General features: G+C 41.9%; 1 protein-coding gene across 1 annotated transcript; it reads right to left on the bottom strand.

Moving 5' to 3' along the window:
- Positions 1-812: 812 nt before the first annotated feature.
- Positions 813-20,417, bottom strand: LOC124280288 (carboxy-terminal kinesin 2-like). The gene is given in 17 exon segments (XM_046716182.1): positions 813-1,871; positions 3,068-3,217; positions 3,493-3,632; positions 3,917-4,055; positions 5,794-5,952; positions 7,858-8,031; positions 9,498-9,614; positions 11,096-11,242; positions 12,039-12,206; positions 15,678-15,707; positions 15,709-15,889; positions 16,296-16,449; positions 16,452-16,526; positions 16,896-16,994; positions 17,483-17,639; positions 18,447-18,569; positions 20,310-20,417. Coding segments are annotated over 17 exon segments (2,070 nt in total). The 5' UTR covers positions 20,322-20,417; the 3' UTR covers positions 813-1,826.
- Positions 20,418-20,999: the final 582 nt, after the last annotated feature.

The following is a 20,999-nucleotide window of genomic DNA, read 5'->3' as shown; positions in this document are numbered from 1 at the left end:
AAATCTTGTTGTTATTGAAATCATCTTTTAGTATTGAACCCTAAAGTTTGGCTGATACCTTCCCTGGTTTGTCAGCACTTGTAGCGGGACTTGTGAATTGTCAATTACTGGATTGTGTTGTCAAGGCTTGACTATCCACAGCTGTCATATAGCCGAGTAAAACATTTAATATCAAACTACAAAGACATCGTTTGGTATGACTTGGCCTGGGGATCTAACCATTGACATACCTCTCCAGGCCGACGTTCTATACACTATTAGGATTGCACAGCATTATCGGTAAATCGCACTACTGTTTTCAAACAATATATATTGCAATATTTCTTCTGAGAACCAGTATATTGGGTAAAGAACATATATGAAGTTTTTGTAATTATCTTTATAGTTTAAATTAAAATCTACCCAGACTTTTATTCACAACAGATGTTTCCTTCATTATTCAATGACAAAATGCCATACTGTAATATATTGTATAAAAAAAAGAAAATAGAATGCCTGACTATGCAACCTAAATTTGAGATGGCTGTTATCAGAACCATAACATATATTTTTAGGGACTTAGAATGTAGAAAATTGGATCGACATGTTCAATTAGTGGCACATACTCTCAAACACATAAGCTTCCAATAAATTGCAATATGGGTACCTGAATTGCAATTTATTGCAATACAATTTATTTGCCAATACACAGCCCTATACATTCTACCATGGTGTGGGGCACTGATGCTCCCTGACCCCAGCTTCCAGTCATGATTCAGCAAACAAACAACAAGAAGAAGAAAGCAATGTGTAGAAAACTACATTTTTGTTTAATGTATTTTGTCTATGTACATGATAAGAAAGATACCACCCTAAAATAACCATATCACAATAATGTAATTACAGTTTGACAATGAAATGTACGATGAGACTAAAATCCATGAATAATTGGTTTTATATGACAGCTTTACAGTCCATTCATGCACTTTGTGCTACAGTAATACATGGCACAAAGACCTACACACACTAAAGACATGACAATCGGCAAACAATTTGATTGATATTTATCAGACCAATTAGCATGATTATCCCTGAAAAGTGAGTTAGAACTTGGTTCAGGTTTGCATGTTTCTAGATGTACCAATGCAGACTGGATTTTCCAAGCTGTGAGCTTACTTTCACATACAGAGTTGTGCTAAGCTTATTATATACATGCTAATTATAGAATCACTGAATCAGCAGTTTTCAGAGCATGTAGAGACAGAAGAGAGAACAGACGAGATGTGGAGGACAAGATGAGGGACAGATAAATACACAACATGGAATATATTTACAGGTAAAACCAAACTGGGTTAAAACATGAAGAGGAATATTCTTGAGAGATGTTTCTTATGACTTATGAGCAATAACCTACTGGGTGTTGATGATACTTTGAGCTCTATCATGAGTATTTTGAATGGAAAGATTGACAATGTAGTCATTGTATTTGAATGTCTAAAACACGTCACAAACAGAACGTGTGTTTATATGTGGATGAAGAGACCCTTTGAACTTCAAGAAAATTGGGTCAACATCACAGGAATATCCGTGCCTATCCTGTTTCTTGGACACTGGTCAACACAGTGTGTAGGTGTGTGAACTCCTTCCTAAAGTAACAGTTGTGTTTGTCCATGAACTGTAGAGAGAGTTCCAACACAGAAGTATAAATATAATCAGCAGTCCCTCAACACTGCCCACTCTGTTCAGAAGAGGTAGTGATCCTTGACATCTGATGCCACACTACTGTTGGTGTCCGCCTGTAGGACACCAGGTGCTTGGTACTGACAACTCCTCACAGGGAGAGGTGTTCACTTGGCCTTCTTCTGGGCGGTACCAATGTTGCACTGGTTCACCTGCAGACAGAGACACAGAGCGTACAAGGCAATAATCAAACAGAAATAGCTGTAACTATACAGAAGGACAACTGCTTGTCTGTTCGACGAGAAAAATTTATCAAAATGAGTTGTTTCTCCAAAAATGTATTTCTCTCAAATAAACAACTTGTCTGAGAGTAGCTGGAGATCACCAATGGTTGGTTAGTTGGTGGGTTTCTTGTTTTACGCTGCACTCAGCAATAATCCAGCTATATGGTGGCGGTCTGTAAATAATCCAGTATGGACCAGACAATCCAGTGATCAACAGCATGAACATCGATCAACGCAATTGTCACCAATGGTATCCACATGTAATTCCTGTGCATGTCAAAGAAGTGTACCTTGAATCCAAATACCTCCACTATATACAATAACCATACACTGCATCAGATTACCGACCACAGGACAATATCACAAATTGTGCTTTCACAGCCTGGGTTTTATTTAATAATGGAATTATTTTTTTCACAAATTTGGAAAATGACACCCAAATTCAATAAAAGACAGACTCTATGAATAACAACTTCTTTTATTTCGTGAGTGCAACGTATCGGTACATTATTCTCGTACCCTTGTGAAGCAGGCACAACAGTACAAGAATAGGTACAGAAACATCACACTCATGAAACAAAGAAGATGTTATCCATAGAGTTTGTTTGTATCATACTTCCCAACTTCTACAATGCAACTCGGTGAACATTTTTAGGTTTCTTCTTTGAGTAGCCATGACTCCCATTTTTCAAAGTCTATGTAAAACCCTGTAGTTGTCTCAATCTGAGCATCCCCAAAAGTAACATTAATTGTTATGAACATATTATTCCACTGTAAATGCAATAAAATTATGGAACAATCTATTTGTCTGATTCAATACATCTCGGTCACTATCTGACCAACCCTTCAATGCCAAGTCTACTTGCAAGGTAATTTCTAAACTTTGCGTACGGCTAACGCCATCTGATTTTAATGAGACTACACATGAAAGGACACTGTCCCTCGCCAATCAGGGCCCCGTTTCACAAAGCTATGGTAGCGCTACGACTGTTGTACCTCCTATACTGTAACATAGACTTACGACAGTTGTAGTGCTACGATAGCTTTGTGAAACAAGGCCCTGGCTTGGATCTCGTAAAGAAAGCAACAACATAAGAAGGTCTGCTCTGCACACATGGTCTCACCTTGGTGGCAAACCGGAGAGAGTTTAACGTCTCCTGGAAACACTCCTCCTTTGGTGAGACGTTGACAAACATGAGTGTCTTACTGTTACCACCCAACGAATTCTGTAGCAGGTACGTCAGCTTGCTGTTTCGGTACGGAACATGGTTGTCCTGGAAACATCACACATATCAGTCAGTTCCACCAAATACATCACACTGCTCACATTTCAGCTATAATGTTAACCTTCGGGTGACCACACTTTATCAACCTGTATAATTATGTACCTTCCTTCCCACTCTCCTACATCAGGAGTTCCAGCTGAAGATATCTTGCCAGATATAGAAAGCTATAGTTTGCTTATTGTTTGATTTGCCTAGAGTGTTGCTGTCTGCGTACGTTTGCCATGAATAAGTTACTGGGGTTCTTGTGGAGACGGCGCACATACCTTGTTGCCCAGCGCCATGATGACGTTGCCTAGGTTACTGAGACTCTTGTTGATAGCGAGTGCCTCCTTCAGTCTTTGACCTTCAGACCCTGAGTCCTTGACCCTCTCACTGCCAGCCAGGTCCACGAGACTCAGGATACCTGGTGGAAGAATAAAGCAGATCTCTTGTGAACACTCCCAGGACAAACGTGCGCCAGCAAATTGAAGAAAAGATAATTAACATACAAAGATCATTTGTATGCCAAGAACCACTTGTCTACTCTGCTACTGCCAAAAGGCAATGCTACAAGACTATCAGCAGAGTCTCAGTGGGTCCTGCTCCTCATTGGTCGTCACTGACAACAAGCACAGATGTTGGGGTATCAAATATAGGGAGATATAATCTATGATAATACAGATGGTAACATGGCAACTTGTGGCTCACCTGAACAGTTCTCCCCTGTCAACTCATTGCTGCCTCTCAACTTGAGCTGGAAGACGGAGTGACTCCGAGATGATCGCTCATTGCACTTCGTCTCTGCTACTGCACGGTTGTGGGTTGCCTTCTTCAGCAACTTGTGGATCTGAAAACAGACGTTTTGACAAGTAAAGGACTGAAGTAATTATTACAAAAGATGTTGATTACAAGGTTCAAGGTCAAACACCAGTGAGTGAGTTCTGTTTAATGCTTCATTGAACAGGCGAAGGAAACACCGCTTTGTGAAACCCATGAGCCTAGAAGGAAGTAAAATCATAGTTTTTGGCAGTCCAGTGGGTTGAAAACTGCTATAGTGAACAGTGGCACCTCCCAGCGATACATGAACCATACCCCAAGCTTCTCTATGAAAACAGACAAGGTATGTGAAGTCCCTTTCTGGCCAAAAGGAATGGATAGTTAGAAAACACAACTGAAACAAATGCACAGTTTTGTGAGAACAGTTTCTCCCAGTCTGATCAGAAACAGATTGATCTTTTAATTAGAATACCTCCAGGCACAAAGGTCATACCAGATGACCTCCCAATCAAAAAGGAAGATGCTCAGGATCCCAAACTATCCCTGATCAGAAAAATTTAATTATAACAAAAGGAAGCCCATGCACAACTCAAATATGCCTTAAGTGGTACTCCATTTTAGGTAAAGATGCAGTGAAGTTCAGAAACAACAGGTTGTATAATATCTCAACAACAATACAATGGCCTCCATTCACAAAAGCCTGTTACCAAATGGTTGATAAAGCAAGTTATCAAAATAGAGGAATGCTGCTATCCTCCTCTGCTATCCTGGGCTTAATGCTTGGTTCTCTTATTAAGGATTTAGAAGGCTGATTGGCTGATAAAAACAGAATCACCTGATGCAACCTCTGTGGAGGAATCCTCAGATATCAACACAGAGAGATATTGATTCTGAGTACATTGATTGAATGAGTTAAGTTTTACGCCGCACTCAGCAATATTACAGCTATATGGAGGCAGTTTGTAAATAATCAAGTCTGGACCAGAAAAACCAGTGATCAACAGCATGAGCATCGATTTACGCAATTGGGATGCGAGCCCGACCACCTGATCCCGTTAGTCGCCTCTTACGACAAGCATGGGTTACTGAAGATCAATTCTAACCCGGATCTTCACGGGTTGATTCTGAGTACAAGCTCTAATTTTAATGACACTGAATTTAATTAGCAAAGTTATATTGACTAACAACAACCATTTTTACAGCTTGTTTATGTTTAAAGTTTTACTTTCATCACAATTTAATACAGAAGTAAAGCTTAAATACAGACATAAGTAATACAAGGCTTGAGGTCAAAAGGAGGTGAGGTGAAATTGGGTTTAACGTCGTGCTTGAGAATATTTCGCTCATATGACGACGTGCATGCGTGTGTATGTGTATGTGCGGCTGCTTGTACTAGCCCAGACTGAAGCTGGTTTTATAGTGCTAGCCCACTGAGATACCATGCCGCAGTGAAGCAGAAATACCCCACTCAGACACATTATACTGATTCCGAGCCGACCAGGCGGTCAAGGTCAAAAGAAGTCATGGTTCTTTCAACATAATCATAAGCATGAATTTGCCCTATGTTTTCTAATTTGGATAGATGGGCATTTGCCATTGTTCCTTACTTCACAGCTCTGATGTAATAATGCCAAACATGCAGTGAAAACATTTTGATTTGATTTGAGTGTTGTTCATTAAACACCACACACTGCAATACTCCATTACATTACACCATCTGGTGTCGTAGTACTGGAGGGTAGGTTAAGACAGAGAGAGACACTGATGATGAAAAGCCTACACTTTACACAAATGTTTGAGGGCCATACCTGAGATTCTGTTCTGACGGAGATGACAGTGAGGTTGGTGACAATGGTCTCGGAGCTGCCATTCCCCGTCATCTTAATCTCATGCTTCAATTCTTCGTCACTCAGGAGATCTCGGATTGTCTCGTTATATATCTCCAACATGGAGGCATCGAACTGGTACTGGAAACAAACACAACAGAGTAAACACACTATAAACAAACACAACAGCGTAAACACAGACAACAGAGTAAACACATTGTAAACAGACACAACAGAGTAAACACTGTAAACAACAGAGTAAACAGATTGTAAACAAAAAACAGAGTAAACGCTATAAAGACAGAATAGTAAACACACTAAACACACAGAACAGAGTGAACACACTGTAAAGACAGAATAGTAAACACACTGTAAAGACACACAATAGACACACTAAACACACTAGTAAACACACTGTAAAAACCTGCACAACAGAGTAAACACACAGTAAAAAACACACACACAGAGTAGTAAACACACTGTACACTGTAGACAGAATAGTAAACACACTGTAAAACACACAACAGAGTGAACACACTGTAAAGACAGAATAGTAAACACACTGTAAAAACACACAACAGAGTAAACACACTGTAAAAACACACAACAGAGTGAACACACTGTAAAGACAGAAAGACAGAATAAACACACTGTAAAACACACTGTAAACACTGTAAAACACACAACAGAGTAAACACAAAGACAGTAGTAAACACACTGTAAAAAACAAAACACACAACAGAGTGAACACACTGTAAAGACAGAATAGTAAACACACTGTAAAAACACACAACAGAGTGAACACACTGTAAAGACAGAATAGTAAACACACTGTAAAAACACACAACAGAGTAAACACACTGTAAAAACACACAACAGAGTGAACACACTGTAAAGACAGAATAGTAAACACACTGTAAAAACACACAACAGTAAACACACTGTAAAAACACACAACAGAGTGAACACACTGTAAAGACAGAATAGTAAAGTAAAACACACAACAGAGTAAACACACTGTAAAGACAGAATAGTAATCACACTGTAAAAACACACAACAGTAAACACACTGTAAAAACACACAACAGAGTAAACACACAGAACATAGTAAACACACTGTAAATACAGAATAGTAAACATACTGTAAACTCACAACAGAGTGAACACTGTAAACACACAGTAAACACTATAAACAGAGTGAACACATTGTAAACAAACAACACAGTGAACACTGTAAAGACACAGAACAGAGTAAACACACTGTAAAGACAGAATAGTAAACACACTGTAAACACACAACACAGTGAACACTGTGAACACACAGAGTGAACACATTGTAAACAAACAACAGAGTAAACACACTGTAAACACACACAACAGAGTAAACACACACAACAGAGTAAACACAAGTTACAGCTTGTTTCCTAGAAATACATTCCTTGTTACTCTGGTTGAAACTGTCAGCACGGATACGGGCAAATCTTGGGAACTGAACCCAAGAACCCAAGGGATGCAACTCCACAGGTGAATTGGTGCCTTAGAAGAATTGACCAACACTGACACAACGAGAGAACTATTAGTACAACACACACAAGTCCAGCTGTCTAGAGTACAACACACACAAGTCCAGTTGTCTGGAGTACAACACACACAAGTCCAGTTGTCTGGAGTACAACACACACAAGTCCAGTTGTCTAGAGTACAACACACACAAGTCCAGCTGTCTGGAGTACAACACACACAAGTCCAGCTGTCTGGAGTACAACACACACAAGTCCAGCTGTCTAGGAGTACAACACACACAAGTCCAGCTGTCTGAGTACAACACACACAAGTCCAGCTGTCTGGAGTACAACACACACAAGTCCAGCTGTCTGGAGTACAACACACACAAGTCCAGCTGTCTGGAGTACAACACACACAAGTCCAGTTGTCTAGAGTACAACACACACAAGTCCAGTTGTCTAGAATACAACACACACAAGTCCAGTTGTCTGGAGTACAACACACTCGTCTAGGTATGTATCATACTACAGCTGTATGTACCTGCCAGCCTTTCTCCTCCAAGTCCCGGGCTGTACTGAAGACTTGCTGCACTGCCCGGGGGATCATGCCCATGGTCAAGTCGTCATCTACACTGCCTCCCTCCATCGTATAGGTCTTCCCCGACCCTGTCTGGCCATACGCAAAGATGCACACATTGTAGCCATCCAGTGCACTCTGAAACAAACAAACCATTTGCATGAAGCGTACTGCAACCTACAACAAACTTCCGATACTTGTAAGGTCGGTGACTGAGATTTTGTTAATATATATAACGTTAACAGACCTGTGAATTTAAGTAGGAACTTACAAAAATAAATAAACATTTCAACAAATACCCCCCAAACTCCTACAGCCCAAAATCACCAGAGTCCTGCAATGCCCAGTTCAGCATCCCAGATAACTCCCTGTATCAGTATATTGCTGTGATACATACAGCAGTACGCTGGACTATCAGCCCAAACCAGCAGGTTTGAGTGTTGATATGCAGACTATTATCAGCTGACCTTACTTTACCCAACACAACAGACATGGAGACTAGTGACTGAAGATAGGGCCAGCAAGTACTGGAGGTATTCTAAGCTGCATCCCCTGTACATCTGGGAAACTCATACGCAGAAGGCTGTTTACAAGAAGCCCTTCAACTTAGTTACATATTATCTGTTTATATCTGTATATTTTCTGTGATAATAAGACATTTTCAACAACATAAATGCTATATTTCAGGAACCAGTATGCTTGTATTTGTAACAAGTAGCATACATAAAATAGAAAAAATACAGTTTATACTGTGAGCAAGTACAATTATTTGATTTTTCTCAAGCGAATTATTGATCTCCCCTACTGTATGACAATCGACTCGCTCAAATGCAAGCCGTGAACTCGCTAAGTTTAGTCGCCGCTAACTTTATTCACGGAAATAATTGTTGATAACCACCCTACTATTCCCAATTTGGAAAAGACCTGACATGCCACGTTTTATGTGGGATACATGGACAGTGGAAGTGGAAGGACTGGGCATTATGGCCGGGACAGAAGCGGTCAGGTTAGCACGTGTGGGCCGACATGTGTTGCCGACGTCAACACACGTAGATCTGGACCCGCTTTGAATATACTGCCGCTTTTGCGCTGCTGACGGATTTTCCAGCTTTGTAGTTTCTTCACTGGGATTAGGGTCAAGAAATTCTTCTTCAAGCGATTCGCTTTTTACTTCAAAAACACCAAAGATGCTGGCGAGATAGAAATTGCCAATGTCCGACATGTTTGTTTACAAACAATAGGGTCAACGAGTTCGTTGTATTCATACGCGGTGAATCGGTCACTTTAATTAGCGGTCCTTAAACTGTCATTTAAGTACGGTTTTGATGAGCTCTCAGCCAATCAGAATCGAGTATCACACAATGTCGTGCTAGAATTGAACATCAATATTGTTATTCAAGGCCCACTTATGAATGTTTCATTCACACAAAGATAAATGCCTTGTGTTCTGTTTTTGTACACCTACAGCTTGGATATTAATGGATAGACCTTGCACCATTGACCAGTAACAAATTGTCCAGTTTGGGCTGATAGTGTGGAAGAGGTTCTGTTCGTCACACGAGACAAACACTGGGTAGAGATGGGTGCCATGGAACAAGCATTACCTGAACCAGCTGGGCTATCTCCTCAAACACTTGTGACTGTGTGGTTTCCGGCTGGAACACTTTGTCAAACGCAAAGTCGTACTTATTCTGTCCACGCCGAGATGCTGCTAGAGAACTCTGAAACACAGTATACATGGTATAAATCTGAAAGGTAACTGTATGCACTCACATTAGTCACAAACATATCTGCCAGCATTGCTCAGGTTAAAGAGTCTCCGCAGATCTTGCAGACTGATTGGCCAACCAATATCCCCCAGCCCCCGTATCATGCCAAGACAACAAAGGAGATATTTTATTTCTACCCCAAGACTATATATATGAGTTAATGTGTCCAAATGAAACAAACAAGTTATTGGTTCTTGTTGTGCAATGATTACATTGAGTTAGAAGACATTCTTAATTATGGCAAGGTTTATGCTAAGTATTATTCATGGAAATGAGTTAATCTATCCTTGAACTCTGTAATCTTTTGGTACAAGTAGACCTTATTTCCATATGTGTCATTTTCATGATCGAGTTTGGCACATGTTGAGCAGGTATTTCAGCTACATCATAGCGTGTCAGCCTGATGCTAGATGAAAGTCCCAAGTGTTGCATATCTTAAACACATTTAACTTTCAAGTATACTAGCCACATAAAGAAACTGTGCACACAGAAAATTCATTCAGAATTGGAATACAACACAGCAAAGACGAAATGATGTAGACACTTTATAAGTGAAGTATCGGACCACAACAACATGTCAAAAGAACATGAACAATGACGATGACGTCAGAAGTTCAAAATCGATTAGGGGTCACACGACGAAGTCACAAGGTCAATAACGGGTATGACCACCGTGTGCGTGAAGCACAGCAGTAGAGGCTACCAAATAAGCATGGAAGGCCATATTCGAGGTTGGCGAACATGATTTCGACACCATCTTTGACGGTTGTCTCGATGACGTTGTGTCAGAATGGGTTGTATGGTAGGGCGTTGTGGTCGAATCCCATACTGACAAACGATTCCTGATGGTGTTAGGATGGATGCGGCGCAGTCCTGGAATGGTCTGGGACGTGGTCACTGCCGTCTGGAACCTGTGTCGGAGGTTCCAGAATGTGGGTGGTCGGCGACATCATTGGTGTTTCGATAACGCCTGACCAATGCAGATATCATTTTCCGATGGCATTGGAAATGTGCTGCCACCTATTGTTGGCTCATGCCTGCTCGAACCATTCCAATGGCTTCATGACGTTGAGCAGATGTCAATCTTGGCATGATGTGCATGTGACATCTCATGTGAATTTGTGAACGTTTGAATGTCCAAAGATCAAGCTTTGACAGCAATTTCTGAGTTTCACATGTTGTGTGCAGCTGCACGTGCAGTAACACACTGCAAGTCCATAGGCCACCATCAATGACCTCACGTCGCGCCTGGCAAGTTTGATGGTCTCCAATACTTGCTGTGTTCACGCCTGTATTTATGTGTAAAGACGCTGTGTGCCTACATTTATATTTTCGGTGTGCACAGTTTCTTTATGTGGCTAGTGTACATTGTCAGGTCAACTCAGGATTTGAAAATGTTGCCAATGATATCAATGTGGACAATATCTACTGACCTCATTCAGAGAAGCATCCCCTAGTTTTTCCAGCTCCAAGACTCTCCCATCCAGGTCAGGGAAGTTCATATGGTGGATCATTCCATCATTGACAAGAGTTTCATCTCCTAGTAATGGCCGGATTCGACAGAAGACTCGGATGTTGCCCTGCAGGGAAAGGAAGGATGAAGCAAGTGAAGTGTGCGACTTTTGACAGTGTTAGTTATATACGGACATATCAGTTTTATCATGTTGTAGGAAATCCCAAACCCATACAGGTCGTCCAAGTTTAACACCTGGTACAATGTCTTGAGCTTGGCAATAGTGCTCAGTTACAGCCTGGGTGAACCTGGGAGTTTAACCTACAAACATCACATTCATGTTTACTGCAATTCTTGTGTGACACAGCATATTATTATATGACGGGTAGATTTCCGCCCTTCTGATTGGCCCACTTGGTCACATGACAGCTTTGACGCTAAGCAACGTCAACCTCGCCACGTCGCCAGAGGTTGATATCACAATCCAAGCGCCTCCCGTGGTTAAACATAGAGTTGGGATATTCCAGCTGTGAACTCCGCATTGTGTGCGTCACGCTAGATAAGGAAGTGATAGGCAGCGCTTCGTCCCTGTGACTGTGTTGGTTTTGAGTTACGTCCCATCTGTATCAAAATGGCAGAAGACACGACACCACGAAGATTCATGACTGTGTCAGTATTCAGTACTTTTGTCATATAATAAAACACAACTCTACTTAATGCTTAGATGACTGGGATAAAGGGCTACTAGGAAGTGATTAAGTAAATGTACATAAGATTTTACTTCCATATTTCATCTATGATAATACGATGAAGCATCCAAGCAAAAGATTAGTTCATCATCAGTTACCCTTACCACAAATTCACTAATTTATAAATCTTTAGCATCATAATTTTCCAACTAGACCAGTTCCCCCTCTGCCCACCTTCAGCTCCTGCACAAGGTTGTGGAGTTTGCGACGTTCTGTTTCATGTTCTCTCTTCTGTCGGTTCTGTTCCTCAACGACCCGCTCCAGTTCTGCTATAACACTGTTTAGTCTACTATTTTCTGTGTCCTTTTCCCGACCACGAGCCTCACTCTGACTTAAACCCAGCTGAAATGCAACATTGGAGAATCTTGTGACCAAAAACATATACTCAAGACTTTGAAAGATGATACAAAATCCAATAGTGGGATGAAATGAAACATTATTTGCACGCGGTTGTTTCTATGGTTACAGCCAATCTTAAGTTTTCAAGTGTCATTGGTCTCACGAGAACACTTCAGTCAGCTGCTTCTGATGTGTACAGGAGGATCCATGGCAATACAGGTGTAACATGTGCATGCTCTTTAGTTAGGCTTGATTGGGGAATGGAAAGTTGTTAGAAGGGGTGCTGCATTTGATGTAATTGTGTCACATTCAGTTGAGTCAGTGGTGTGTGGAGTGAGGTGTAGGCGAAAGGCTGGTGAGTATGAGGGTTTGCAGACATTATCTTTTAAGTTGAACATTTTGAGTCACTTGGGATTTTTAGGTCCAATCTGAATACTTTTGACACTAAAACGAGTTCAAAACAACCTGGAATTCGACACATCTGGTTTGATAAATCCATGTATAAATTTGAAAGTTTTAATATAAATTGTATATTTATATACTTATCCTATCTCACGGTATGCACTTCTCTCTCTTGATTCAACACTGAGTGGAATGATGTAAACTTTTTCCCTAGGCCTCTCTTGTCCATCTGCCCAAGCACTCCATGCTACCCTCACTATAAGGCAGCTTCCTAGTTGTCATGCAAAGCATGCGGCATGCAACACTAGCTGCCCACGTGACTATCTCCGAATCCATCGCTTGAGATAGGATAAGTATATAAATATACAATTTATATTAAAATTTTTAAATTTAAAAAAAAATCCTATCTCACGGTATGCACTTATCCCACGGTCAGACTGCGGGATGCAGATACCCTGTGTCTTGACAGTGAGAGCAGCAGGAACTGTGTAGACTGGAAATGACCGTAGATAGCGATGCACAAGGGAGGCCTGTTACGCATGCACGCAACTCCTATACTAGTGCTGAGTTCTCTTGAACTCCCTGGCTTACTAAGCACAACGTCTCCCAGGGAGATGGGTGCTCCCGAGCAATGTAGTGTTTGGCCGCAACCTCCGAAGAAGGATGCAGCTCAGCGAGAAAGTATGTCACTTTGCCACGATTTCAAAGGTACCCCCATAAATTAAAGTCGGTTGACAATAATCGGGCCAGCCCCTGCTTCAAGAAGACCCCCACAGACACCGACCAGGGCCGGGTGAAAGAGAAGCACAACTCGGGAACTCCAAGTTTTAACGTTCAGTTCCGGAACAGCATCAAATTGACCCTCACTCCTTTGCATAAGCATAGTCAAAGGATGTGCCCGGCAACTTCGGAGTCAGAACGCAACGAAATCCACTGGAATTCGGGAGTGACACACTTCACTGACGTAATTGCTTCGAAAAGTAGAGGTCAGGAAACATGAAAAGTCGAACCCTTCCACATCGTGATACAGAATCGAGCTCCAGATACGTCCAACCACCGAGGTGGTAGTATCTCTGTGTCTTAGTATAAAAACTAAGTGATGTAGTTCTAACCCATAAGCAATCAAAACATAAGGCAGACAGCAAGTTCAGACTTATATTCAAGAAAATACAGGGAAGCAGCAACCGCGAGGGACCGTCCCCTATCTGCGTTGGTGGGCCGTAGACAGCTGTTGTGCGAGCACAAGGGGTCCAAACTGGTGCAGGCCTTGGACATCCTTGACTCAGAGGTCTCGAAGGTAGTGCAAGGAGACACCAAGTTGGATCGCCAGAAACATCCTTCCATAATGGCGTGGAGAGAGCAGTTACTATGCAGAGCCATTGTAGACGCTAATGCCCGTGTCTCATGTGGATTGGAAGCTGTCGGGGGCTGTAACCCAGCGAAGGTGTAAGCCCGTAGGATGGTGGCTCTCATCCAGAAGGATAAAGTGGTGCGAGACACTTCCGCCCTGGATGTTAAGGACAACGGAATGAAGAGGCGCTTGCGGAGACGGCGGCGATCTTTTAGAAGCAGCAAGAAAATTCTTCAAAGCCCTAACAGGGCAAAGCTGCAGGTCTTCATTGTCATGCGGCCCAAGGATCGTGAATAACGATGAGATGGTAAAAGTACGATCGGGTTGTCCCGGCAACTGATTCTTCGCTACAAAATCCCAACGGAGACCGAGGAAGACTTTGCCATGCTTCTTCCGTTCAAACTGTACTCTGTTAACGTCCAAAGCATGGAGTTCAGAAATCCGAGCAGCTGTAGCCAAGGCCACTAGGAAGAAGGTCTTGAAGGAGATCTTCTCAAAGTCCTTCTGAGCTTGGGGTTCATAGTCCGTCGAGGCCAAATGACGCAGCACCACAGATAAATCCCAATCAGGAGGTCTAAACCTCTTAGACTGATCGGCCAACTTGAAGAACCGGAGCAAATACTGAAGCTCAGGAACCGTGGAGACCTTAGAGCCTGTTGTGGTAGCCAGGACTGAGTTGATCGCAGCAAGGTAAGTGGCCAAAGTGGAACCCTTGAGCTTCTTAGACGACCGCAAATGCTGCAGAAACTCAGCAACAATTTGAGGCGAAGTAGAAACAGGAGATGTAATGCCTCTGGACGTGCAATATTTCTCAAATCATTTCCACTTCTCATCATAAAGTGAGCGGGTGGAAGTCCGATGAGCAGAAGTGATGGCCAATAGCCACTCTCTGTGAATACCCCTTGGCGATTAAGGACTTCTGCAGATGCGCCAAACGTGCAGAGACAGGGTGTGAAGGGATACATGACGCCGATCCGAGTGAGGGTGTAACAGTAGGTCGTCCCAATCGGGAACACAATACCCATGTGGATCACTCGCGGAGAACACTTTATTACACCGGGAGCATTTTTTCCTCTTCTTTGGCTGGTCAACCTTCCCCATGTTGTAGGCTAAGTTGAAAATGTTGAGCAAAGTAAAATGCGTCCACACTCGTGTGCGACAAGAAAGAGAATGATGATTCGGAGATAGTCACGTGGGCAGCTAGTGGTGCATGCCGCATGCTTTGCATGAGAGCTAGGAAGCTGTCTTATAATGAGGGTAGCATGCAGTGCTTGGGCAGATGGACAAGAGAGGCCTAGGGAAAAAGTTTACATCGTTCCACTCAGTGTCGAATCAAGAGAGAGAAGTGCATACCGTGAGATAGGACAAGTTTAAAAATATAGAAGGAATTCACAGGGACTAGGAGGTAAGTTTAAAACATTCAGAAATTCGAAACATCCAATGTCGACACAAGCTATAGCTAAAAGTAAGGATTTTCATCCAACTACTTTAGGAACATACTTAAAACTTCCATGAATACCAAAATGCCTTTAGAAAGTGTTCAAATTGGCTGTTAGGTGTCTGACTCTGAGAGTGTGGGTTCAAATCCTGGAAGTGACTCAACCACATAGCAATAGAACATGGGCTTTACTGTGAAAGTGTAATCCCAAATATTACATCCTTTGTCAAAGATGCCAGTCAAAACTTATCTCTGACTGAAATCAAGAGTGAAACTGGAATACCTTGGTGGCTTCAAGTTCTGCTCCCAATCTTGGCCTGAGCAGACGACACCTCAGCAATGGAAGACTTGAGCCCAGAGACCTCCTTCTGGTAAGCAGAGACCTCGCCTTCTAGGTTTTCCTTCTGTCTCTGCAGAGATGACTTGCTGTAGTTGAGGTCCTCAATCTCACGCTGAAACTTGCGTTTCATGTCATCCATTTCGTCCTGTGTGGCTCTGTAACATGTAGCATCAGTAGTGTAACCACCCTGGCTGGATTCTTTTGTCATAAAACATCACTCCATCTTCTTCATAACTACCCACAAATATCTGCTTGATTGAAATACAATTTTTGTGTGTGTGTATATTAAACATTTTCAGGATTCTCTAAATTCAGGTCAGATTTTCAAAAGAATATACAGTGAGTCAAGCAATTTCATTGAAGTTAGATAATTTAAGCCGACACCTGTCATCCTGTGGAAAGGCTGTGGTATTGTTTTGCGAGGAGGTACCATATTAGAGTAATGTATGATTCAATTATAGCATCAACCATGGCTCCTACTTTTTTCAAAGTCTTGGAAGTCACGGAGTTGTGAGAAGGTACGACATGGGTAACACATATTGACTGAGGTCGTTGCTGTACCTTAGTTTGCGAATGACCTCCTGATTCTCCTTGTAGACCTCAGAAGACAGCTGCTCCTTCTCAGCGACAGTGCCACTCAGCTGCATGTTCTGTGACTCCAGCGTGTTGATTCTGTTGTTGTAGCTCTCCAGCTGGGTCTGGAGCGATGAGCTGATCTGGTCCTATGCTGGAGCACCTGCTCCATGTCATGGAGCCGCCCCTTCAGATCCCACGCTGCCCGCTTCTTACCACCTACAACACAGAGACACACTCCATGACAGAGACAGCTTGGGACAAGGTTAGAGCTGTGAAGTGTATCAGTATAAATTAGTATTAATACATTCACAACCACAAAGCAGTGATTTGGTAGAACCCAATGTATCAAAACCTTTACCAGATTGTTTTCAAATTCATTCTTTGAGGGGATAATTGTTCCATATGTTAAGCAAATCTGACAAAATATTTTGGACGGCAATCAGTCCACATCATAGAAAATGACCCCATCCTGGATTCAAATACCACAGGTACCGCCCTCAGTAACTGCATTTTAATTTTGAACATTGTTGTCTCACAGGTTTGGGAGCATGTTTCAGTTTGTCTGTTTGATGACTATCGACTGACCTGCAGCAGCAGCCTTGGGTACTGTGGGTCCTGGAGCTGGCTTCTTGGGCGGGGCACACTTGCTTGGCGGGCCTGATATTGTGATGGACAAGTTGGCATCTGGTAATGCAAACAGAATAGGTCAGGACAAGGATACTTTTCTGGAAGCTGAGGTCATTATTGAGAATCACATATCCAGGTACTTGACTTGAAACCAGTCAACATAGGGCTGGCCCTAAATGCCCCTCATCCAGAACGTCACATGAGGAAACATGAGAAAACCGGTGTTGGAGGTGACGAACGTAACCACACCAGCAGTGTCAGGACAAACCTTGGGAAAAATCTGGCATGCCCAAACAATGAAGCACAACACAGGCCATTTCGACCCAGGATGAAATTGAGGAGTTGTCATTGTTTACAATGCTGTAAAATTGAACCCAATTTTCTTAGAAATGCGGATAGTTTGTTCAACATGAAGTATATTCATGCACATGATAATTACTTTATTATGTCATCAAATAGTTGGTTTCACGTTTTTACACTTAAAGAAATTCTCAACTATTTGTGAATGTTAGAAATTGAGGACTTCATCAATCACACAGACATACTAGATCGTGAAGTTGGTCTTGCTGGGGGACGTCTCTGTGAGGTGTTGGTGGGCCGTGTTGGCCGAGTACTGTTGAGGGAGGAAACTGACACGCTACGATTCATCTTAGCTGGAGGGGCCTCAGAACGGAACTTCTTCCCTGGGTTTGGATTGGAAACCTGTAAAACATTACACATGAATGGAATTCAGAGTTCGAACCAGTGATAGAAGCGTCCAGGTGACTTTCATAACTCCACTGAAGTATATAGCAACCAACTTCATGATGCTTACAACTACTTAAACTAATCTTGTTAAGCATCTGCTGCCTGCCTCCCTCACAGTCACAACACACAGACAACTTCTAAAAGGTTCACTAGCTTATCATGTTATTGTGATAAGAAATTGCCATTGTAAGATACTTAGATGGATTTGTGGACATATCAATTGCAAGATAACAATGCTTGGGCAATAATCTATTGTTTCTGCCTATGTTACAAGGGTCTTCATGTATCAGATGTATAGACATGCATGTTTTAAAAAAGGTGTGGAAGGAGGTACATGAACATGATCACAGTGAGTGAGTTTAGTTTTACGCCGCACTCAGCAATATTCCAGCTATATGGCGATGGTCTGTAAATAATTGAGTCTGGACCAGACAGTCCAGTGATCAACAGCATGAGCATCGATCTGCACAACTGGGAACCGATGACATGTGTCACTGTCAACCAAGTCAGCGAGCCTGACCACCCGATCCCTGTTAGTCGCATCTTACGACAAGCAGAGTCGCCTTTTGTGGCAAGCATGGGTTGCTGAAGACCTATTCTACCCCGGATCTTCACGGGTCACATGATCACAGATACCAGTAAACCTGGTAAATATGGGAAGTACATGTCAACAACACTATATCATTGAACATGTAATCCATGTTTTGTAACTATGTGAGTATTGTCAGATAAACATGGTAAAAGATAAACATAAATCCTTACAATAGCAGAGTCTTCTTCTGAACTGCGAGATCGCTTCACACTCACAGACTGCGGGGGTTTAAGTCGGCTCCCTGGCATAGGCAACTTGCTGCCGCCAATGTTTTTCGTTGCTAATGGTTTCCGCTGAAAATACATATTGGTAACTCAAGAAGTGTTCATGGTAATTTGGATTGAACATTTTGAACTTTGACCAAGCTGACACGTCAAATATCACCAAAACAAACAGATTGATGGGTTCACCTACAGAATACCAGATACCTATCAGCCATATTGTTTAGTGTCACTCCAGCCTATTTCTAAACCTTACCCTATTCCTAACCCTAAGTAAACTTGCGTGCTTTCAAAGATGGCGGAAGGTATCCGGTATTCTGGAATCTTACCAATTGATGACCCATGGCTATCACAATTCTGATGTGACAATGGGAAGAAATTACTTAGAGAAACTGAATATGATGTTTCAGTTGGAAGGAAAGATGTATGGCAGATTTACTTCACTAATAAGTACCTTCTCCCAGTGACACATCACCTACAACAGACACTGTCCGCACGAGAAGTTGTGGTGCTGTATTCTAAAGGTGCTCCCACATTTTAAGTTAACATCATTTCTACTTGCCTTACCTTGTCATTTGACATCTGTTCTTTAATCTAGCTTTTTTTAAAAAATGCAATAAGAAGCATGTGAAAAATATCTTTGCTCCAAGTTCCACCATTTGAAAATTAATGTTAGAGGACCAAATTCTGGTAGTCTACTGTCGCTGAAGGGGTCGTTGTCGGCACAGGTACTACAGATACGTACCCCAGGTACGGTTCCGTATACAGATATGTACCCTAAACAAAGTTAAAATACAGAAACGTACCAGGTACTCTAAAAGGCGGACGAGTCCATATTCTGCTATCCAAAACCGAAACCGTATGTAGTTGTTCCCGTTCAACTGATTCCGAGTGGTATTCATGTGCATCGCGAAAAATATCCGTTACTGTGTATTCTCATTACTTACATAACACAATCAAATGTATCTAATACAAGAGTATGACCGTTCCAGTCAAGAATACGACACAATGGGAATGGAATCGTCCTAGGGTACGTTTCTGTATTCTCATTATGGCCACGGTACGTTTCTGTATACAGAAACGTACCTGGGGTACATATCTGTAGTACCCGTGCCGACAACGACCCCCTCAGCTCTACTGTCAAGGATTCTGGGATACTAGAAATTATTTTTGGGAACCAAATATTCTAAAGGTGATATATATTTCTAGGCTCAAAATAAGGAACTTTATTTCACTCTGCACCGTGTGAATATTGACATACTTGAACCAGACAAAACTAGCACAAATACATCAAAGCGAAAACATGGATTTATGAATTAGTATCAGTATCTAGACAAGCAGCTAGAGTATTAGATCTCTGATGACTGTCATGTGTCATTACTGCACATAACGCAGGGATTAGTTATGTTGTTAAAGGTATTAAAAGGAAGTATAATACCACTGAACATTGAGTCATTAGCGAAAATACGTTTGAAAATGAATGAAAAGATGGCCCGAAGTGATTTCACGACAGGTTGACAAGTCATCAGCTGGTCATTCCAGTTTTAGCACTGTAGCAAATGGTTTCCGAAAATATCCGCAATAATGTGTAACTTATCTATAAACAGACTTGACATTGACAAAGTCCTTTGCTAAATAAACATGATAAACGATAACATTGAACGCGGAACAACATCGGGGCTTGATGTGCATAAAACAAACTTCGGCACACTGCACAGCTGACGACGAGACAATCGCAATGGTCTTAAGGTTCTGAGTAACATATATATACGACTGCTAGTGCTCATCCTCGCACTGACTGTAAGACTGTACCTGTGTTTCCATGTTTGTTGTTTTCTTTCACGACTTACGGCTCATCAGACAAGCCTTCCTAGATTTTGAATTTCCTACCACAAGCGGCGATATAAATGAAAGGAGGACTATGATTGGCTTGTTTGACAAGAAAGACGGACGCTGATTGGTTGTTGTTACATTCACGGTAGGACCTGGTTACCTCCCTTTTGCCAACATCACGCTTAGAAAAATCTGTACGTGTGTGGCGTACAAAAAGTCAATGGTACCCTTCGAAGAAGTGTCGCCAAAAATTACGAAGGGGTGGGGCGTGAAATGAAAAATGGACAATGATTTAAAAAAATATATAGATCTAAATCAACAACAACAAAAACGTAGTTTCTTTTGACACTCATGACAATGATTTTTAAAAATCCCCTTTTTGTAAAAAATATTTCTCAGCGGGGCTTGAACCAACTCTGTAGATATGGTTTACTTGTAAGTCGACATCCATTACTGCGACACATAGTAGATCGATTTGCAATTAACAATAATCTTTTGTCAATATTTGCAGGGGCGGATCCAGGAATTTGGAGAATGGGGTGCACGTATATATATATCATGAATTCCAAAGGTTAGAGGGAAATGCTCCTCTGGAAATTTTCTTTTCGGGGGAGAAGGGGGTAGGGGTGCGCACTCCCGCAGCCCCCTCTGGATCCGCCCCTGATTTGT

The sequence above is a fragment of the Haliotis rubra genome, unplaced genomic scaffold (assembly GCF_003918875.1).
Source record: "Haliotis rubra isolate DU_JTF1 unplaced genomic scaffold, ASM391887v1 Scf264, whole genome shotgun sequence".
Classification (NCBI taxonomy): domain Eukaryota; kingdom Metazoa; phylum Mollusca; class Gastropoda; order Lepetellida; family Haliotidae; genus Haliotis; species Haliotis rubra.
This window is presented reverse-complemented; position numbering and strand designations above follow the sequence as displayed.